Genomic DNA, 22,814 nt, shown 5'->3' with positions numbered 1-22,814 from the left:
TTAGTGTTTTTGTTGTGTGGTTGCTGGAGAGTATTTGCTTCAGGTTGGGGGGGCTGTCTGTAAGCAAGGACTGGTCTGTCTCCCAAGATCTGTGAGAGTGAGGGATCATTTTTCAGGATAGGTTGTAAATCTTTGATGATGCACTGGAGAGGTTTTAGTTGGGGGCTGAAGGTGATGGCTAGTGGCGTTCTGTTATTTTCTTTGTTGGGCCTGTCCTGTAGTAGGTGACTTATGGGTACTCTTCTGGCTCTGTCAATCTGTTTTTTCACTTCAGCAGGTGGATATTGTAATTTTAAGAATGCTTGATAGAGATCTTGTAGGTGTTCGTCTCTGTCTGAGGGATTGGAGCAACTGCGGTTGTATCTTAGAGCTTGGCTGTGGACAATGGATCGTGTGGTGTGTCCTGGATGGAAGCTGGAGGCATGTAGGTAGGCATAGCGGTCAGTAGGTTTCTGGTATAGGGTGGTGTTTATGTGACCGTTGCTTATTAGCACAGTAGTGTCCAGGAAATGGACCGCTTGTTTGGATTGGTCTAGGCTGAGGTTGATGGTGGGATGGAAATTGTTGAAATCAGGGTGGAATTCCTCAAGGGCTTCTTTTCCATGGGTCCAAATGATGCAGATGTCATCAATGTAGCGCAAGTAGAGTAGGGGCATTAGGGGACGAGAGCTAAGGAAGCGTTGTTCTAAGTCAGCCATAAAAATGGTAGCATACTGTGGGGTCATGTGGGTACCCATAGCTGTGCCGCTGACTTGAAGATATATATTGTCCCCAAATGTGAAACAGTTGTGGGTAAGGACAAAGTCACAAAGGTCAGCCACCAGGTTTGCCGTGACATTATCGGGGATACAGTTCCTGATAGCTAGCGGTCCATCTCTGTGTGGAATGTTGGTGTAGTGGTCTTCTACAGCCACAGTGGCCAGAATGGTGTTTTCTGGAAGATCACCGATGGACTGTAGTTTCCTCAGGAAGTCAGTGGTGTCTCGAAGATAGCTGACAGTGCTCAAAGTGTAGTGCCTGAGGAGAGAGTCCACATAGCCAGACATTTCCTGGACACAACTATAATTAAGTCTCTCTAACCTACATCTCTTTTGACATGGCCCCAAGAAAGAGTTATGTAGGGTTCTGCCAAAATGTTTTCAATCTGCCTATGTGATGGAATTATTTCCTTTGGGTAATAATGAAATAGAGCGTTTTAGTTCAAGTTAGATGTTAAATGGACACTAAAATGTACAATCTTATTATTATATAAACAGTCCATATTAAATAGAACTGGACAAAAATGGCAACTTTTTACTGAATTTTACATAATTTTCATGGCAAAATCAAAAATAGTTGTGAAAACAGCAAAATGTTATAAGCATTATCTCAACGAGATCTAACATGCAGGAAACTCTATTGATTAGATGTAAACATTGCATTTTTGTGTGTTAGTCTGTTCTCTGCTGCTCTGAAATGATTCTTTCAAGCTCATGTGGATTCTGGTTTAATTGTTCCTTGCAAGTTCTCCTGAGATATCTTGCACACTGTCATGACAGGGCTTGGTAATGTAAATAATTATTTTTAATATAAACTATAGAGCTGGTCAGCTACTATACTACTAGTGTCACAAATGCACAATGTTCATATTCCAAATGGCAGTTTGATTTGATCATGATCATGCCCCTTTTCATTTGTTCTGTGTCAGTATTAGCATGAATGAGTTTTTGTTCCCATGGGTGTTTGGCAACAGTTGTACTTTGTATGGAATATGGTTCTCCATCCAAAGTGCAAAAGGGCTTTATGCAAGGGAACTATGGGAATATTTGGGGGAAGTCATGGTGCAAAACACCTATGCATTCTGGCTACTGATGGGCAAAACTCAAATGCTAGGGAAATTTGGTGTAGCTCACAAAAGTCCCCAAAAGGTTGACTGCTTATCCATTCCTCTTTGATCTGTAAATTGGGATGGAGCTCTTGTGAGAAAACACATTCAATATTTACAGGAGTTCTTGCTGGTTTGTAAATACCAGGGGAGCAATTTTACTGGCAGAACATCAACATTTCCATTCCCAGTCCCAAACAGAAGCAGAAAACAGAAATGAATAAAAATCAAAACAATATTAACTGAAAATTTTGAAATATTAAAGAAGTTTCAATTCTGGGGATGGTCAGAGATCCAGGTCAATACTTATTTTATCTGAACTGATTCATCCGGCCTTAATTAATGCTAGTTTCTACGGGGAGAAATTGAGATCCAGATGGATTTTCATTAAAAGTGTTTTTTATAATGGAATTACAGCTGACCTTAAGCTACAGAGGCACCAAAAGCAGCTGTAATAAGGTTATTACTATTTATTTATACAACGACATGGGCACACAGAATACTGCAGGACAAATAACAGGTACCCTGCTTTGAAATGCTCACATGTTCTTAAGGGCAAAAGCTGGTTCAGAAGAGCAAGTAATGTGCAGAAAATAGGGCTGTCGATTAATCGCACTTAACTCATGCGATTAACTCAAAAAAATGAATTAAAAAATTAATCGTGATTAATCGCAGTTTTAATCGCACTGTTAAACAATAATTCTAACTGAGATTTATTAAATATTTTGGACGTTTTTCTACATTTTCATATATATTGTATTCTGTGTTGTAACTGAAATCAAAGTGCATATTACAAATATTTGCACTGTAAAATGATAAAAGAAATAGTATTTTTCAATTCACCTTATACAAGTACTGTAGTGCAATCTCTTTGTCATGAAAGTGCAACTTACAAATGTAGAATTATTTTGTTACGTAACTGCACTCAAAAACAAAACAATGTAAAACTTCAGAGCCTACAAGTCCACTCAGTCCTACTTCTTGTTCAGCCAATCGCTAAGACAAGCAGGTTTGTTTGCATTCAGAGGAGGTACTGATGTCCGCTTCTTATTTACAATGTCACCAGAAAGTGAGAACAGGCATTTGTATGGCACTTTTGCAGCTGGCATTGCAAGGTATTTATGTGGCAGATATGCTAAACATTCATATGCCCCTTCATGCTTCGGTCACCGTTCCAGAGGACATGCTTGCATGCTGATGATGCGCATTAAAAAAATAATGTGTTAATTAAATTTGTGACAACTCCTTGGGGGAGAATTGTATTTCCCCTGCTCTGTTTTACCTGCATTGTGCCATATATTTCATGTTATAGCAGTCTCAGATGATGACCCAGCACATGTTGTTCATTTCAACAACACTTGCACTGCAGATTTCACAAAACGCAAAGAAGGAACCAACGTGAGATTTCTAAAGATAGCTATAGTACGCAACCCAAGGATTAAGAATCTGAAGTGCCTTCAAAAATCTGAGAGGGATGAGGTGTGGAGCATGCTTTCAGAAGTCTTAAAAGACCAACACTCCGATCCAGAAACTACAGAACCTGAACCACCAAAAAAGAAAATCAACCTTCTGTGGTGGCATCTGACTCAGTTAATGAAAATGAACATGCGTCGGTCCACATTGCTTTGGACTGTTATCGACCAGAACCCGTCATCAGCATGGACGCACGTCCCCTGGAATGGTGGCTGAAGCATGACTGGACATATGAATCTTTAGCACATCTGACACGTAAATATCTTGTGACTCTGGCTACAACAGTGCCGTGAGAATGCCTGTTCTCACTTTCAGGTGACATTGTAAACAAGAAGCAGGCAGCATTATCTCTTGCAAATGTAAAGAAACTTGTTTGTTTGAGTGATTGGCTGAACAAGAAGTAGGACTGAGTGGACTTGCAGGCTCTAACATTTTACATTGTTTATTTTTCAATGCAGTTTTTTGTACATAATTCTACATTTGTAAGTTCAACTTTCATGATAAAGAGATTGCACTACAGTATTTGTATTAGGTGAATTGAAAAATACTATTTCTTTTGGTTTTTTACAGTGCAAATACTTGTAATAAAAATAAATATAAAGTGAACACTGTACACTTTGTATTGTGTTGTAATTAATATCAATTTATTTGAAAATGTAGAAAACATCCAAAATATTTAAATAAATTGTATTCTATTATTGTTTAACAGTGCAATTAATCATGCTATTAATCACAATTAATATTTTTTAATCATGCAATTAACTGTGATTATTTTTTTTAATCGCTTGACAGCCCTAGCATAAACAAAGAGATATTTCTTCATAATATTTGGAATGTGTCACAGAACAAAGTAGGATGCGGGAGGGGGTCAGCAGTCAGCAGAGAAAGGGAAAACAAAAATGGACATATTTTAAAAAAAACAAGGAGTTGAGATGATCCTAGAATGCATTAAAGTTAAATGGGATGTGGATCCACCAAAACTTCAGATTTCTTCCCACCCAACAGACTATGCTTTTCACTCCTGGCCTGCATGCACAAGATGGAATTTGTTTTACACCCGTCACCAGTTATGGATTTAAGGCGAAATTGATGAGTGAGGATCTATGGTCTTAGTGATGCAGGACGTCAGATTAGAGGATCACAATTTTAAAAGCCTTCTGGCTTTAACATCTATGAATACCATGGTATCCGAGCACTTCTCCCCCACAAGCCTAGAGAGACACTTGTCTTTTTCCTACTCCTAAGTCCTTGATTTTCCTCTCATGAGAAGCACCTATGCCTACCTACACAGATAGCTGGAAAGCATGCAATGTTGCCTCCTGCTACTCTGGGTCCAATTACTGCTTTGTCTAAGCCTTCCCTGATCATGGACTATGGAGCTCAAGCATCCAGTCTTAATCAGCAGGTGAGATGATTTAATGATGTTTGTTCAGAGAACTAAGTTACAATTCCATTCGCTGCTGAGATAGGCATTTATTTTTCAGCTGCTATAGTCAATCATTTATGCACAATCTAGAGACAATTCAATCTTGAAGCAGACACAAAGGTTTACAAGGCATCTACTCAGTGCTGTTAAAAAGAAATAGTCTCTGAACTTTGCTATTAAAACAGTGTCTCATGTCTATGACCTTTTGTCTAAATGTATTATACGATAAAGAATATAATAATATTTTTATCCCTTGATACACTTCTTATTGAACAAGAACAACATATCAAGTATTAAAATAAAGCAGTGCAGAGGATGTTACAGTTTTTAACACAACTCTTTACTCAGCATCCCTTTTTCAACATACCTAAATTTAATACAAAAAAATGTGTTCTCCCTTGAGGCTTTTTTCCCTTTCCCCACAATGCCCCTTATTGTAGGTCTGTTCTAAGCAAGGACATGAAACAATGAACAAAGCATGAATTTACCATAGCCTTGCAAACATGTGAAACATGTAGCTAGCAGAAAAGAGATAATAGGATAGTAAGCAAGGTGTGATACCTTGCAGCTGTGGTCTAGCACATGGAGCAGTGCGTGAACAGCTCATGATCTAGATGGGGAGGGGCTACAAAAATCAGTAGACCAACCATAAAGTATGTGAACAGTAAAACCAACAGTATTAAGTATAAGCATATATAAGATGACACACGATTATGTACACTGGATGTGGTGTATACCCTGTACCCACCCTACACTTGAGCCTGATCAACTCAAGTATGGTTTGACTGTATGCCAATAAAGAAACCTCAGTGAGTTCAGAGTCAAGCTGAGTTTTTGGGTGACCGATTGGATAAGGTCTCAGAGGCTACTGAATGTTTAAGGTCTCAGAAGCAAACCCAACATACTCCTGAGTCTCTGGCCTCAGAGCCTACTCCAACAATTATGAGGGCTTGCAAGGAATTGAGCTTCCTCCTACCTCACCAAAAAGTCTAAATAGTGTATATAATAACATATAGCACTTTTCACAAATTGATCTCAAAGCACTTTACAAAGGGAAGTATGTGCCGTTATTTGCACTTTCTAGATGAGGAAACAGAGGCACAGAAAGATGAAACATCAATAGCATAGCCAGAAAAAGAACAAAGGCCAACCTTAATTTACTGTAAACAATTTTGAACATATTCTTTTGGATCATCATTGCATGGATGCATAAAATCTCCTTCCTGAAACACAAATTCCCATAGAAGCAGAACACTATATCACAGTTTACAAACAGCATTTTAAAAATATAAACTATTGATAAGATTCCAACAACAGCATTTCAGCCTATTATTCCAGCAGTGAAAATAGACCAGATGAAAAAATATACAATAGAGGATGAAAATGAGATGTAGAAATAAAAAACCAAAGTCTCCAGCAGCGCTGAAAATGGATTTGAAAGGACTGATGTGAATGTTAAAGTGTAAACATGTTTGATATGTAAATAAAAACTGATTGCTCATTCTGAAAGGATTATTAGATTAATATTTTGGTACGGATATACAGATACAGGAAATATCAAACTGGTGTGAAAAGGAGATTTAAAAAGAAAAAACAACACTAACATGCCTCAGTGAATTTAAAGCTGTTCCTACCTATTTTTGGTTTTGGTTGTGGGTTGTTGTTGTTTGTTTGTTTTTTAACGTGACTATGTGGCAAACTCAAAATTTAAAAAGGTCACAGTATCACCTTTTTTATTCTATAGACAAAAAATTGGAAGAGCTGAGAAACAAAGGACTAGTTTTTAATTTCTTCTGTCAGCATCCTGTATTACTATTATTAGTATAATAAATTATATGACCGGTTTCCACTGTGGACAGAAGAATATATATTAGACTAACTTATTCTTGCCTATTGTTTCACCACTGCACTCATACCATAAGCAAATAAATATTTACTCTTCTCCACAGCCTGTTCGTCCACCCAGGAAAGAAAAAAGAAAAAAAACTCTCATAAACTAATATAAAATGTTATGTAAAAGCCATTAAGTTTCTTTGATTTACAGCAAATGTATTCCAGATCCCCAATCAACATTCCTTTTTAATTAAAATTAGTAATCAAAGTACCATTAAGTATGGTTAAAAATATCATTCATGATTCTGGGTTATTAGTCAACCAAGATGAAGTTATTGAGATGATCTTCAAAACAGTTTCTTATAATCATTTTGCTGGAAGAAATCCAACAATACTTCACTAAAAGATAATTGAAAACAGCATCTTATAGGAAGAAGGAGAAAACAGCATTTTTCACAGCAGCATAGACTAACAGCCCAGTATCTTGTAGTCGAAAATGGTCAGTGTCAGATGAATGAAAAGAGCTGTTAAAACCCCATTAAGCTCCTTAACTGTGCTATTTTTAAACATACCCTTATGGGAAAGTCCTTCACAGATTAATGGAGATAAATCCTAGGGATAAGCTTGTACAGAAATTAAATAACATTCTATAGAAATGACTCTACAGCCATATAGAATTTCATATTGAAAGGTATCCTTTCTACAGAATTTTGAGCTCAACCTCCAGAATATAACAGAGAATGACAGCCTTACCATAAGATTATTTATCTTGTTTTTTTTAAAACTGCAGAAATGTTCTCATTTTCTATTATGGCATGTAGGAGGAATAAGGGTATGGTCTTGCAATGTGCTAATCACTCAGCACGGCAATAAAGTCAATAGGAGCTGAAGGTGCCGAAGGAAGAGTTCAGCATCTTACAGGCTCAGGATAAATGAAGGAGCACACTAATACCCCAGCAGTACCATTTTTCAAAAAAATAATATGTGCAGTACATCCCCAAAACATAATAATATGTGATAAACCAGCATCACCATTCTATGGAAAAACACCCACCGAAAATATATAAAAATCCAGCATCTACTTCCCCCTTCAATACTGTCATATACCCCCAGGAGAAACAAGCATTCACTCAGCTCCACCCTCTGACCTTCTTCATCGTCTTTGTCTCATGAGCTCTGAGGACCTTTCTTCCTCTGCTGTTTCAGCCTCGTGTCTCATTCCGATACTGTACGCATCTTTCTCTTCTGCCACATGGCCCGACTCTTCCTTTTTTCCCGCATCTTAGAACTTTCAGGCCCATTCTTACTCCTCTTTGCCCCCTCAGGTTTCTTTCTGCTTCACTGTCCCTCCTTTATAGTCTGGGGGCCCTTATTCTATTTGAGCTCGTGAACCTATCCTGCTCCCCATGCCACATTTAGATTTTTTTCCCCCTGCTTTGGACTGGTGGAGGGCCTCTGCATTGTGTGGCCAGATGTATGAGTGACCCTCTTCAGGGGTGTGGAGTGCCAGGAGCAGGAGACTTAAAATGCTCAGATTAGTTATATGCAGTCTGGGCCGGCTGCTGCCTAATGCAGCCCCTCCTCAGGCCACAAAAATGTGAAGAGGAAGCTCCACTGGGGTGGACAGGAAATGGGAACAGTAGTTCTGCTGCTGCTTTTTCTGTGTGCCTGTAACCTGCCGACTGCAGATCCTACTGGTGCCACTTGACTGAGAGTAGGTCAGAGAACAAAAGAAGCTGAGCAACAAGCAGGGGCATGTCAAGAATCAGTTATATAGTAAAGATTTTGGCCCGCTGTCCTACAAATGCTTCCTTCCGCAGAAGTGGAGTCTTTGGATCTGGATTTTGTGGGTCCATTGGCACCCATGCATCATGTCACCAGATCTGTGGCTCTATGGATCCTGCATTAATCCACCCCTGCTTGCACTGATCAGTAGTTCAACTTTTTCAAAAAATCTGAAGCATTTTGGATTAATGATCATTTAAAGGACCAAAGGAGCCTTAAACTGTTAATATGGTGCATTCAGATTTATATTTGCAATTTTTTATGCATGCATTTTTTCCACCCCTAATTTTTTGCAAACTTACATTTGTAGGTCCAAAGAGTATTTGTCTAGTCAAATCAGGTAGTAAATCAGCCAACTATCAGATCTGCATCCCAATATTTTGTGCACACAAATCTGACTGGGTAAGCAAAATAATAGGCATGAAAAAATTGCATGCACAAAAAATTGCAAATGCAAAACTGCAGGCACAGTTTTAAAGGCCACTTTTGAAAACATGGCCCCAATTCCATCTCAGTGTTCTGGTTACATAAAGTCATAAATCCTAAAATTCATTAACTCAGCCTTTATAAATTACTGTAGTCTCTGTGGAATTACTTGATTGTCAACCTAATCAATCATGCTTTTCCCATTAACACTGTTGCAGGTACAGAAGAATAGCATTTATATAACCCTTATTAATAAGTTTGACATTACTGAACAATTTTACAATGTGGTGTAAACATAGGAAACATATCTACTAATGGCAGTCGTCTAACTGATAAATTGTACATTTGTTTCCACTTAATGGATTACATCTAAGATGCATGTTCTGAAATTCCATTTTAAAAAAGAGTTCTCACTGTTCTTTTCCTCATTATTTATGAGTTTATTCAGTCCTTTCTTTAGTCGCAGAAATAAATGAATTATTCTATCTGATATGTAATCTACTGTATATTATGCCTATGTACATTAGGTAAAGTACCAATGCTGAAGTCAAATCATCAGCCTTGCATTACAAACCTCATTTTTCCTGAATTAACAGTTTGGGATGGGGTGAAGTGTTGTCAACTCTCACAATGTTATCATGAATCTCACAGAACTGTTGAGTATTTTTCTTAAAGCTGCTCCTGGTATCAGGTGATTATGTCAAAATATGTTCTTTCTTTTTTTTTTTTTTTTTTTTTAAAGTGTCCAGCTTTCATGGCTGTGAAGAAATGCTCGAAAATATGAACCCCTGAAGTCTCAAAAAACAGAAGGCAAATAAAAAGAACCCAACACTTATTATTTTGTTAAAATATCATGATTTTGGGGGGGACCAATCTTATGATTTTTCAATGGTGCTGACAATAATGGGGGGTAAGAAACTTGAAGTGGTCAGCCATAAAAGATCTCAGTCAGTGAGCAAATTTTGTATAATTTTTTATAAGTGTCAACAACATTGTACTAATGATTGTTTAGTTAGTTATATAAGGTAGGCCTAGATTTGCTTAATAGTGTGTACATGGATCTAGTGTATGTGATCATTTAGTGATTGACCACAGTGACTACAGAGCCTACTACTTTCTCAGAACTAAAGGATTTTGCCTTGACCTCAGGCTTTCCTTTTGGTATTGACAGTACTATGTTCAATTCCAGCTGATATACTTGCTTCCTGAGTGGGTACATACGGCCATGGTTTGTTATAGAATGAGAGCTGAACTACAGTGGGCCTGCAATGCTTGACATGAGCTTGTTTAATGGGTAATTTGTACTATGTTGGCCTTGTTCGTGTAATCATAACTTCTTCTAGTTCCAGTGACCATCCAATCTATTACTATCACATTCCTAATGGTGTTCAAGTTGTAGGGACTTGAGCTTTTGCTGTAGCAGGTCCCAGATTTGGTTGCAGCTGATGTCAGTGGTGTCTTTATGTGCATGATGTGGCCATGATTTATTACATGTGCATGCATCATTTGCCCGTATAGTTCTTCAGGGAATGGTCTTTATTTTTGTGTTCTATATAGTTGTAGGTGCTTCACAGTAATAATGTATCTGATAGTGCTTTGAGCTTGTTATTATTTTATTATTTTGCATTTTTAAAATTAAATGTGACTTTTGCTTTGGCTGCATGACAAGGAAAATAACCACAATTCCAGTTCAGTGGGGGCCTAAAGAGGGGAGTCCGAGATCCATAGATCTGCTGGCTGTTTTAGAAATGTATATGGAAAATGAGAACCACCACAATTACAATTAATAGGATAAAATATTATAAGGTATATACCTTATAAAGTATCAATCCTGAAAGATGCTGAGTCCCAAACCAGTAAAGCATGGACTTCAGTATATTAAAAAGTATATATTAAAAATAATTAGCAAAAACATCATTTAGCCTCAGTTACAACAGACATATCTAATTATGGTGTAATTGACAAAACAAGCTTTCCCAATCTATATAATTTATGCTGCAAGACTCTGCAATCCCCAATTATTTAAAAATTATATATTAAAAATTGTATTACAAAGAAAGTGATTCACTAGTGATATTGTTGTGGGTAACTTCAATAAATTTTATTTTTCTTAAAAAGCAAGTTCCCCTTTAAATTCATCTTTGTGCACTGCATTCCATTTTATCATGTAAACTGGCCCTTTGCATTTCCATCTGGATGTTAGTAAGAAGAACACAAGGCAACAGTAGCACCAGTGCCACCAACCAGAGGGCATCTGCAGTGACTAGACTGGGGGCATGTAACCTCCTTTAATTTACATATCCATAATAGAAAACTCCTATTAGCTCATGTCCATTTGATACAGAATCTGTGATGTTATCTTTGGAATTACACTTGAATAATGTGACTAAATATTACTAATACTTACCACCTTCAGACAAAACTGTACCATATAGGCACAGCCCATGGTAGGGAAGGCATTCTGCTCTGCCCCATCTCCCTTGTGCAGGGAACGGAGTATGGTATGTCTCTCTCCTCCTATGCACTGACAGGCAGGGCTGTCTGGCTGTGTGTGTATGAAAAGGGTAAAATGCTATACCAAAAGAATGTACTAGTGGGTATGTAGAATATTGCCCCTAGAAAGCAGGATATCTCCCGAAGCTCCCAAGTGTACGCAGTATAATGTACCTCACAATAGCGTTTGAATGACTTCTTGCATTTGTAAATTGGTTTAATAATTTTAGCATACATTTTATATAGCTGTTGTTGTTTGAACATTAAGTATTATTCATTGGACCATTCCTGCCCTCCTTGCTGAGACAACATAAAAACCCAAAGAATGCAAGTTCAGATCCAATGGTTGTTATATCATTATATTAAAACTAAACGTATTCCTTAAGATACAGTTCAGTTTTTGTTCTAATCAATAAACACAGAAGCATCAGTAGCAGATGACTTTGTTTCCATAAAAGACAACTGTTCCCACTCATCCCTTTCAAACAATAGCAGAGTTGAAAGCTGCAGATGGAAAAATTCCTCTGGAAGATTTAGAAGAATTACACATCAGAGCTTCATAGATTTTAAGGCTACAACGGAATATTATGATAATCTAATGTGACCTCCCGCAAAACACAGGCTATAGAAGTCCGTGTAGTAACTTCTGCATCAAGGTCATAACTTTTGATTCAATTAGAGTATATATTTTAGAAAGACAGCCAATCTGATTTAAAAACTTCTAGTGATGAAGAATACACCAAATCCCTAGATGAGTTTATTCAGTGGTTAAAGTCCTTACTGTTAAAAATTTGAAAACTAGAAATTTATTTCCAGCTTGAATTTGTCTTGCTTCAACTTTCACCCATTAGAACTTATCATGCATTTTTTATAAAAATGTATACATATTAAATGAATTAGCCTACTGTACTTGAATTCACACTGTCACAATTTCTGCACAGCATAGTTAGGAATTCAACAAATTTCCAACAGCCATAATACTTAAACAGTCAAGCTCCTTATATAGGCAAAGGAAGTATTAACAAAGGATGGACTAGAGTATATTGCCACATTCTACATTGCTGTTTATTTTGGGAGATACTTCAGTATGACTCTTCATAGATGCATAGAATGAAATCCAAAACCCCATTAACTTCAGTGAGACCAGGGTTTCACCCATAGATTTTTAAGGCCAACATTTTGTGGTTAGACTAGAGGTTGTCTTTCAGAAAGACATCCAATCTTGATTTAAATTCTAAAGTCTTGTGCATTTAGCATATCCCTTGATAATCTGTTCCAATGATTAATTATTCTCACTGTTAAAAATTTGCATCTTATTTCCAGTTTGACATTGCTGACTTCACCTTCCGCATCTGGATCTTATTATAACTGTATCTCCTAAAGAGCCCAATAATATCACATTTCTTCACCCTGTGTAGGTGCCACTATACTTATAGATAAGGTTGGTAAGTTTTGATTTCTAATATATTTCGATGGATAATATTGATGTTTATTTTTAAGCATTTTTTTATTTTTATCGATTTAAATTTTCATGGGCAAAATTATGAGTTTTAAAGTTTTTTTGTTTTATTTATCAGTTTACAGTTGTGGGAAATTATGGGTGAATTTAATGATAGTAAATGATAGTAAACATTGAAATCTAAAAGTAAAAGCTTTATAACTGCTAAAACACAAAAGAGAGACAAGGTGGGAGAGATAATATCTTTTATTGGACCAACTTCTATTGGTGAGAGGGATGCCGAAGCTGGTCCAGTAAAAGATATTACCTCACCCTCTAATATCCTGGGACCAACACGGCTATAACAACACTGCATAAAACACAAGTTGTCAACATCACACATCAAACTATACAAAATAAACATCCTTAAACTCTAATAAGTTCTCAAGCAGCATTTTTCTTACTTTATTTCTAAATGTCAATGATTAATGGGGGAAACATTTTTTCATCAGTTTGCATGTGTATGGTGAAATAGACCTTTACTGACATTTACCAATAAAAGTCTAATCCTTCCTTATAAACCACGATGATCAAATGGCCTCTCAACCTACTTCCTGATAAGCAAAATAGCTTGAGCTCCTTTTGTCTTTTATTGTAAAATATACTTTTCAGACCACAATCATTTTCACTGTGATAATCTGAGGAGTAAGGTAGAGCAAGGGCGGGGGAGGAGGAGGGAATAGGGCTCTAAGGAAAGCAGCAGCCTTCAAAGAACTCAGAAGAGAACAACTTATAGGTTGTATTCATCATTCACAGCCAAACCATACCTTCAATCAGTGCACTAGTGCAAATTGCACATGTGAACTGAGGCAGGATGCAGTCCTAACCTTGTTCTATCAGGGAAATAGCACAAGGGATTCTTGTGCACATAACTTTTTTAACCAATCATATGCACAAAGGTAACTGCAATAAAATAATGTCATTGACTGAGTCCGAAAAAACGTCACAATTAAGTAACCAGCTATATTCATTTTTACTTTACATTATATTATGGTTGTTGCACATTTTTTGTTTGTTTTCTGCACTTCATAGTCCCGATGAGAATTTTTATCATCAGACGAGAACTGTTATCTATTTCCTTATGGTTAGTATAAAGCAGTAAAGATAACATGCTACTTATGTAAACACATTTTAGTCCCAAAACATATTTCCCCTGCAACTTCTGATTATTTGATTTAATTGTGCTGAATCTATAAATAAATACTAAAATCATTAAGTATTAACAGAGCAGTGTTCATCTTCAATATGCCTTACTAACATTAATTGATCAAGTATGAAAGTATTATTATCCTGATTTTCCCAAGAGGGGAAACTAAGACAGAAATTAAATGACTAGTTCGATGAGTCACTCAGGACTGAAATCAGACCACACCTCTCTTTTAGTATAGTACAGTTTATTGTGAATATTTTAATTTTAAAACAGGCTTTGTTTGACTTAAATATCTCTCTCAAAATACAAAGCTTTTCAACGCATTTATAAGCCACTTATTTTTCAGGATATTGCAGGAGGAAGATGATGCTGTGGACGTGTGTGCTCATGAGTGTGTTTGTGAGTACATATATGTTTTCATCTAGAAGATTTAAGGAAGAGATTTTAAAATAAATAAAAAAAAAAACCTCAAAAATGTCATTGCCTATATGGTCATATCATAAACAACTGCACAACATGCTGCCAGGCACAACTTTACAGTGCTACAAAAAAATTAAAGTTATCTTGAACATTTGTGACAGTACAGGATCTCTGTTCAAACAGCCCTCAGGGAGAAAATGTTAAAAGTAGCTTGGAGGAACATAAAACGTTGTTGGCATGGCTGATTTCATATGCCTTGCTCTATCTTTTGCCTTTTTCCCCAAACCCACCCCATCTTCTATCTAAGTTAAAATAAATAAAAAATATACCTTGACTGTACTGGTGTGTGCTCCTGGATATTCTTTTTCTTCCAATGTTGACCAGCGCTGTACAAATTTTGATACCAGGGGGTCATCATAGTCCACTATCTGAAAGCCTGAGACATTAGCTCCTCCAAACTGGATTTTTGATAAATCTCCATCAGTAAATCCCTGGGCACAGAAAACATGTGTCCGTTATTTCACCACATCTATCAGATTAGTGGGTACAAGTAAAGAGAGTTACCATGCAATTTTTATTGCACAAATGTAACGCAACATTTCCCTTTCTCAGGGATCTGGGCGCAGACCAGAGCTCTGATGGCCAGCAGTGGCTGGGAACACTGAAGATACAGAAAGTGTCTTGTTACTCTCCTTTACCAATTAAAAGCTGAACTCAGCAAGTCCTTTTTAATTATGAGAATTTACTCATGTGAGCAATCCCATTTGTTTCAATGGGACTACTCGTGTGAGTAAGTGCTCACTATCATGAAAAACAGCCACACAATCTATCCCTAACCAGTGACAGTGAGTCAGTCACTGTCTCACTCAAGGGAAGATTGCTATGATCTGCCTTCTCAGAGAGTATGTGGGAAGACCCTTATAAGCCTCCCTGTAATAAAATACTATTTTTTCTGGAATGAATATTCTTATTCCGTCACGCAAATAAAGTTGTTCTAGCCTAGAGAATGAAGCAAGTCATTTTAAGACAAATTGTTCGGGCCAGATTCTACCCACAGATATATGGGAACAGGGCTCCCACTAAAAATTTGTGGAAGCCAAATACATGAACCTGAGGGCCTAGTTATGTCCCTGCTTCACGTATATGCAATAAAGAGAAAATGAATTACAGTGAAGTGTCACTAGCCCACATTAAATGAGGGGAAATATGTTAATTTTGATAAACTAGCTGTCAAATAAGCAGGTGATTTTTCAATTACATCTCATTTTTTCTTTATGCTGTATGAAGAAAAGACCAGTGTAGACAGCAGGGAGGAGCAGACCTGTGAAATAGCCTTGAAGCCAAAGACTTTCTATGGCAGAAAAGGGGAAGCCAATGAAAAGGTGGTCAGAATGACAGGCAAGAAATACAGGATGATTTTAGCAGCTGCTCTGTGAACAGACTGGGCTGTGGAGGATACTGTGCATGTCAGAAAGAGCAGAGAGGAGGTTACAGTAATTAAGATGACGACAGTCTGGATAGATTTTCTCTGTAGTCTGGGTTTCTGATTTTCTCAGGGCACTGTTATAGTGAAGAGTTAAGGTAGTTTGGGTTCCTATGCTGTGAATGTCGATACTTTCAAAGTATTTTTATTTCTTGTAAGTTTAATGTTAACTCTGAATTTCCTGAGTTTTTCGTGATTTTTTATTTTCTTAATTTTGCTCTCACTACAATATTCGTGGTAGGATTTTTAGTGCTATGTACCCTCACCTTCAAGATTTTCTCTCGGAAATTCCATTTTTTAAAATGGTCCTAACATCAAACTGGTGAGAACAGACAGCTGGAGAGGCAGAAGAGATGGGGGTATCCCTGCCTCCTTGAAGCGGATATGAGGGACACAACTAGGGACATTCAAAGGTCACCTGAGTGTGTCTCTAACCAAGTCAGTAATATGAGTTCCTTATCCTCCAGGAGTGGTCAGTAATATCCACCCTCATCCCCATCCCTTCACCCTTACTTGGCTCTTCACCTAAATAGTGCTCTCAGAGGATGAAGACTGTGGGAAGGAGAGGGAGATAAAGAGCCCTTTAGAGCAAGTCTACGTGGAGCATTAGTCTGGAGGAAATTCTAAAGTGTACTAACATGTTGCGCACTCACTGGCTCGTGAACCTAGCTGGCATGTACTAAAAGTCCTGTAAGGCATGTTGTTAATGTAGTCCCATTTCAAACAGCACTGCGGTAAAGTGCACTAGGGAATTTTTAGTGTACACCAGTAGGGCCTATCATGGACCAATCAATGCACACAATGCGCTTCAGAAATCATACTACAAAAGAATGATTCGCAACACCATGTAGACATGCCTAAGACTCACTGTGGGTTCTCCTCTCCTGCTGACCCCAGAAGAACCATAGGAAAGGGGGAGAGAAATGTTCCTCAGTCTTGTTCCCAATTTAGTAACGTACGTATATTTTTAATTAGTATGTATGTAGATATAATAGTTACTGTATGCTAAACACACACCAAAGCCAAATTCTTCAGTCCTTTTTCTTACTGAATCAAAAACATACTCTGATTTCAATAGGTGTTTTGCAATTGTAAGGACTAAGGTCCCGCTCCCGCTCCCACTCCCACTGAGGTCAATTGGGCTCTACATCAGGACTGAAGGATTTGGTCCCAGCTAATGAACTGCTGATCCACGATGGGTGTATCTTTATCTTTCAGCTGTACAACTAAAATAAAGATGTTCTGTTTAATAATCTGTTACTGCTAAACCAACATGGATAATTATGCTAATTAATGTCAATGGAAACCTTAATCTGAGACACTTAACTTGAAATGTACCCAAAATGTTTTCACAATGAATACACAAAGAAACAGCCATGACCAAAAGCTGTCACAATTGCTACAGTAATGCATGTTAGCTGCTGCGCTCACAGTGGATGCCACATTGCTTGCTAATATGAGCATTTATATAGGAATCATGCAGTCTTTCTGAATCTGATCTTAACCGCAGGTTGTTTTGATAGCAACATGCAATACATAATTCACTGTATTAACTATATATCATCGGGAATCCTTCCAAGTCAAAGATGATTGTCTTTCATGAAATGACCATTTCAAATTACCTATGGGTCCACTCATGGCTGATAAGATGTACTTACCTTATATTTGTGTAGAACATTATATAAAGATCTGTAATATTTGCATTTGAATTCTTACTGTACAATTTTGTAGTATGCAAATGTATTATTAAAAAGGAACCTCCAGAATGTTTCTGAGACAGTTTGGTTCAGTAAATTACAATCCCACAGGTTCTCTGCTGCAAAGTGAGAGCAAATGTCTGAAATATCAATCAGTGTATTGAAATGGACCAGTCACATTTTTTAATCAAAAATATTTGCTGTCCTTCGAAACTAAAAATTGATATGAAATTAAGCAAAGTTTTGTAGTTCTTCAAATTTCATAGGCATGACATATTTCTATGTTGTTTGATAAACCTGCAGTACATGGGGGTTGGGTCTTTTATTCTCAAGAAAGATTAATTCCATATATGTTTCCACTATTCTGCTTTTAAACAGACATTCAGAATCTGATTCTGAGTTAAGCCAACTCAGACTTTATATCACACTGGCAGCAGAAAGGGGCCTCAAAGTCGGTAGAAATGGCCCCTACAGAATATATCCTGCACATGCGAGTTGGGGAGGCTTCTTGATGTCTGATAGAGGGTAGACTGGGAGCAGGCAGTGGCATGTCTGGAGCTGTTCTGTTTTCCCCGAGCCCTTAGAGGGCCAGGGGAAACAGAATGTAAGTTAGAGCAGCCCTAAGCCAAGTCAACCACCTACAAAGCGCCACAATACAGAAAACAAAGCGGTTTATAGCTACTTTGCCCCCATGCTCTGTCCCTGCCCCAAGCACAGGAACTGAGTAACTGAGAATCAAGCCTTCAGAATCTGGCCTTTGGGCTAATTTCTCTGATAGTGTAAATCATCATAGCTCCATTGAGTTCAATGGCTCTTCATCTTCAGAAAAGGAAAACAGCAGTTCAGATCATTAACCTTGAAACAATGTAAAGAGTTTGCTAAATCTCTCTTAGATAGGCTATTAACTAGAGGGTCAGACTGTGATTGACCCCTATGAAAGTGTGCTGTAGGGAGAGAGGACTGTACTCAATTTTTCCTCTTTCTGTGGCCTGTCAGGGTGCAGCCCCTCTCACTCAGATGGCTTCCTCAGTGAGCCCCAGAGCCGAGAAGAGTAGGGAGGCCTCCCTTCTACATCAGCCCACCGATCAAGCTAATCACACAAACAGAAGAAGTCTACACCAGCCTAAAGATGGTGTAGTCTGGGCACTGCCCTTGTCCTTAAACAATGTGCCATTTGGGGGGCCACTCACTGCTCATAGCATGGTGCAGCTCTACACTGCCACTTCTTAAGCCAGTGGATAATGTCACAATTTGGCCTTGCGGATCCATTTTCTGTCTCGATTTAGGTCTTGGTTGTTCAGCCCGTACTCATGTTGCTGATCGCCAACACGAGTATTGTCACTGAAGTTAGTGGGATTATTTGCCTGATCAAGTGCTTACCAATGTGAATATGAACTGCAAAATTGGGCCCTGACACTAGAAGCCCTGAAAACGAAATAATGTAGCATGATCTTGGAATATAAGGTTATTTATTGGCTTTTTGCAATAGTTTAGTGACACAGTTTTACTGATCTTTGCAAAATCTAGACCAAGAGTTTTCAAAAGAGATGGCATATAAGATATAAAAACAACAAGGAGTCCTGTGGCACCTTAAAGACTAACAGATTTATTTGGGCATAAACTTTTGTGAGTAAAAAACCACTTCTTCAGATGCAACTGTTTTTTTTACCCACGAAAGCTTATGCCCAAATAAATCTGTTAGTCTTTAAGGTGCCACCGGACTCCTTGTTGTTTTTATGGATACAGACTAACACGGCTACCAACTCATATAAGATAAAGTTCACCCAACATTAATTGGGTGAGCTCAAGTTCAACTTAATATTTATTATATATACTTATTCTCAGCCCACTCCTGACCACACTAATAGCCAAAAGCAAGCCCAGTCAACATTGTGACTGGAATAAATATCAGATATCAGTATTGAGGTGCATTTGGAATAGTTTAGTTGGATGGTGGCATATTACTTTACTTTTTGTCTTTTCGTTTTAACAACACATATAATATCCAAGGTAAGAAAGATTTGCTATGGCTCTCCTATTACATTCCATTAACTTCAGTGAGAACTGCACGCATGGACTAATTACATGGACTAAATGTAAAGCCTAGGAATTTTGAAAAAAGAAGATGCACCAAGAACAAAGAAGAAGGACACAAAAAACTGGTTCCACAATCAATGGCACAAATAATTTGTAATGGTAATGTTTTTTCCCTAATTGAATGATGTGGTCTACATGGAGGGCAATGAGTATTCTAATTCCCACATATGCTCGGACTGCTCTCATGTGTATAGTTTAAAAGATTTATCCTGCAAAATGCTGAACATCTTTCTGGAGGTGATGAGCACCCTCAACTCCCATTGACAGGTTTCAGAGTAACAGCCGTGTTAGTCTGTATTCGCAAAAAGAAAAGGAGTACTTGTAGCACCTTAGAGACTAACCAATTTATTTGAGCATGAGCTTTCGCGAGCTACAGCTCACTTCATCGGATGCATACCATGGATAAAGTCTGCTGCAGTTTCCACGGTATGCATCCGATGAAGTGAGCTGTAGCTCACGAAAGCTCATGCTCAAATAAATTGGTTAGTCTCTAAGGTGCCACAAGAACTCCCATTGAGGGGAACACGATAGGAAGCATTCAATACCTGAATGCACCAGTCCCAAAGACATTTTTGTAAGAAATAAAATAGCAAAAGTTTAGCAAGGAGGAACAAATTTAATATCCTCCCCACCAAAAAAATATCCACTACAAGCTCATAAAACATAATACTGTCCTGCTATGTTATTATAAACACTAAAAAGCATAATGCAGGCACATGGTAATAATGAAATCACTTACCAGATTTGCAATGATGTAATGGTATCCTTTCACATGTTTACCAATCGTAATAACCTGTAAAAGAACATAAAACTCATTTTCATTGAAAATGAACAGTTACTACATGGGTTTACCCTAAAAAACTAACCAATACCCCAAGATTAGTTCTATTCACTAATCTTTATTTATTTATATTGTGCTTGTTCAAAATATGTGCTTTTATTTTACCCAGAACACCATGGGCCAGATCCTCAGCTGGGGCAAATCAGCACATATCCCTTGAAGTCAACAGAGTTATGCTAATCTACACCAGCTGAAGATTTGTCCCCAAGACACTGAAAGATGCGTATTGAATTCCAAGGACTAGATTGTACCTTTAGGCATACTCCAACTATAGTCCCAGCAGGCACTGTGCCTCAGAAACACCTTCTGTAGCACAATTCCCTCCCTGCTTCCCCCTTACTCTGGAAGAGCAGTAATTTACTGCTGGCAGTACCTGCAGCAAATTATGACACCCTCTGTGCTGGCTCAGCTGTCCTGGACACTAAATGGTGGAGGCAAGGGGAAATGGAGCCAAGGCTTTGCCCATCCCTGCCATGCTGCCCACTCCCTACCTATCGGCTCTCGGGAAATGGGAAGGGAGGCACAAGTGGTCATGCCTGCCTCCAAGATCTAGGTAGTCGATCGACACTGGCACCCATCAAAGCTGCACCTTTTTTCTATAAAGTCAGGCTTTTGTTTGACAGAAACTTTAGCTTCATTCAATTCATGTAAGATTTATTTCTTTTACATCTTAGCAGGTATATTATTATAAAAGATTTAGGGCTCATTATCACTATTTATATTTGCTCACAGAGTGTTCTTAGGAGGTGAAAATTAATGTACCAGTCAGCTTGTAATTAGTTTTTCCTGTTATGGGGGTTTCTGTGAAGTATTGGATAACAAACTAAAATTTGGAAAATGATCACACTCAAAATTATACATGAAAGTTATTATGGACCCCAAAATACTACTTAAGCAAAAAAAAACTGCCCCTCCCCAAAGCAGTCATGTCTACTCCAAAATGGCAACAAAATATCAAAAATATAGAACACAGAATGGATTTAGATGGATAATAGTTTTGTTTGCTTGATTTTGAGACAATTTTAAAGATATTAATTATTTTTCAGTGAAGCTAGGGATGAATGAATACATGATGAAATTTGGTCAGAAAAGTTGCAATTATTGATATATCTGTGGCATTTATAGCTTTTTATATGATCTCTTCTGTACTGTAGCTGTCATACTGTATGTATTACTTAATAGCTTGATTCTTCAAACACTTCCTGAGCGTAGGGCTTGTTAAGTGAGCAGTCTCATCATCACTCTGCACTACTGACTTCAATAGGACTATTCATGGGCTTCAAATTATGTATATGCATAGGTACTTTCCTGAATCAAGATCTATACTTGGTATTTAAATTGGTATGACAGAAATAAGCACTACAGTTGGCAGGAGTGTTTGTAGAATTAGGGTCTGAAAGTGACACTGTCAACTTAAAAATCAAAACACTGTCTGAATATTTTTCTACCTACTTCGTAAATACCTCTGAAAAAGATTAGAAAATAAAAATCTCTTTTCTGGTTTGTTTGCCCTGTGCATTTGACAGTACCTTGTGTATAGTTAGTTTCACTGATTCCCCTATACAATTGTTTGTCAATCAGTTTGCCCTGTTGTGTGGGTCTTTCACATAGTAACAGGAGAGAAAAAAAACATTTTTAAAATGCAACTGCAAACCTGCCAAAATTAGCAGAGACAGTCATAGATTTTTGGTGGGAGCACAGACCAGTCTGAAGTTGTATGGGGAGAAGCAGCCCTAATTATACTAAGGCTGCCTTAAACTCCCTCACCGCTGATTGTCTGCTGCTAGTTCAGCCATCTCCACAGCTCTGTAGTCAGTGTGACCTTTGGTAACATAGGGTACAGATTAATAATGTGAGAAGTAGCCAAGTCTAGTGGATCAAGCATGGGACTGATAGCAAGAACTGTCAACTCCTGCTCTTGCACTAGTCAAATCACTTAATATTTTATCATTCTTTCTGTCTTTCTAAAATTGGGATAAGAATACTTAACTAGTAATTTATATATATATATATGTTAAAATTCACCAGAATGTACACTAAACCCTTCAGTGACTGGGAGTCTAATAAATTCCAGACTCCCTGCCAATTTAGAGAATTGTCCCTTGAAAATCATTTGAAAATGCTGGCAATTCTCCATAAGCTGCTAGGCTCCACATCGCCTGCATCAGGAGTCTGTTAAACTTATCCGAATGTCTGCCCTGAGCATAGTGCTGGGATTATGGTGGACAGGAGTTGGTAACTTTTCTAATATTCATTCAAAAATCCTGAGTCAGGCCCCAAAAAATCATGAGATTGACTTAAAAATCATGAGATTTTAAAAATCACTTT

General features: G+C 37.7%; 1 protein-coding gene across 4 annotated transcripts in view; it reads right to left on the bottom strand.

Annotated features, from left to right (window-relative positions):
• Positions 1 to 22,814, bottom strand: part of GRIA2 (glutamate ionotropic receptor AMPA type subunit 2) — a 113,019-nt gene that overhangs the window by 37,910 nt on the left and 52,295 nt on the right. For 2 of the 4 annotated variants that reach the window (XM_077814478.1, XM_077814479.1), the window contains exons 5-6: positions 20,385 to 20,438; positions 14,698 to 14,859 (exon numbers count right to left, since the gene is read on the bottom strand). In XM_077814478.1, the coding sequence (XP_077670604.1) occupies positions 14,698 to 14,859; positions 20,385 to 20,438 (216 nt within the window). The remainder of the gene's footprint in view (positions 1 to 14,697; positions 14,860 to 20,384; positions 20,439 to 22,814) is intronic. The other 2 variants (XM_077814480.1, XM_077814481.1) reach the window with 1 other exon arrangement.

The sequence above is a fragment of the Eretmochelys imbricata genome, chromosome 4 (genome assembly GCF_965152235.1).
Source record: "Eretmochelys imbricata isolate rEreImb1 chromosome 4, rEreImb1.hap1, whole genome shotgun sequence".
In the NCBI taxonomy this organism is placed as follows: Eukaryota; Metazoa; Chordata; order Testudines; family Cheloniidae; genus Eretmochelys; species Eretmochelys imbricata.
This window is presented reverse-complemented; position numbering and strand designations above follow the sequence as displayed.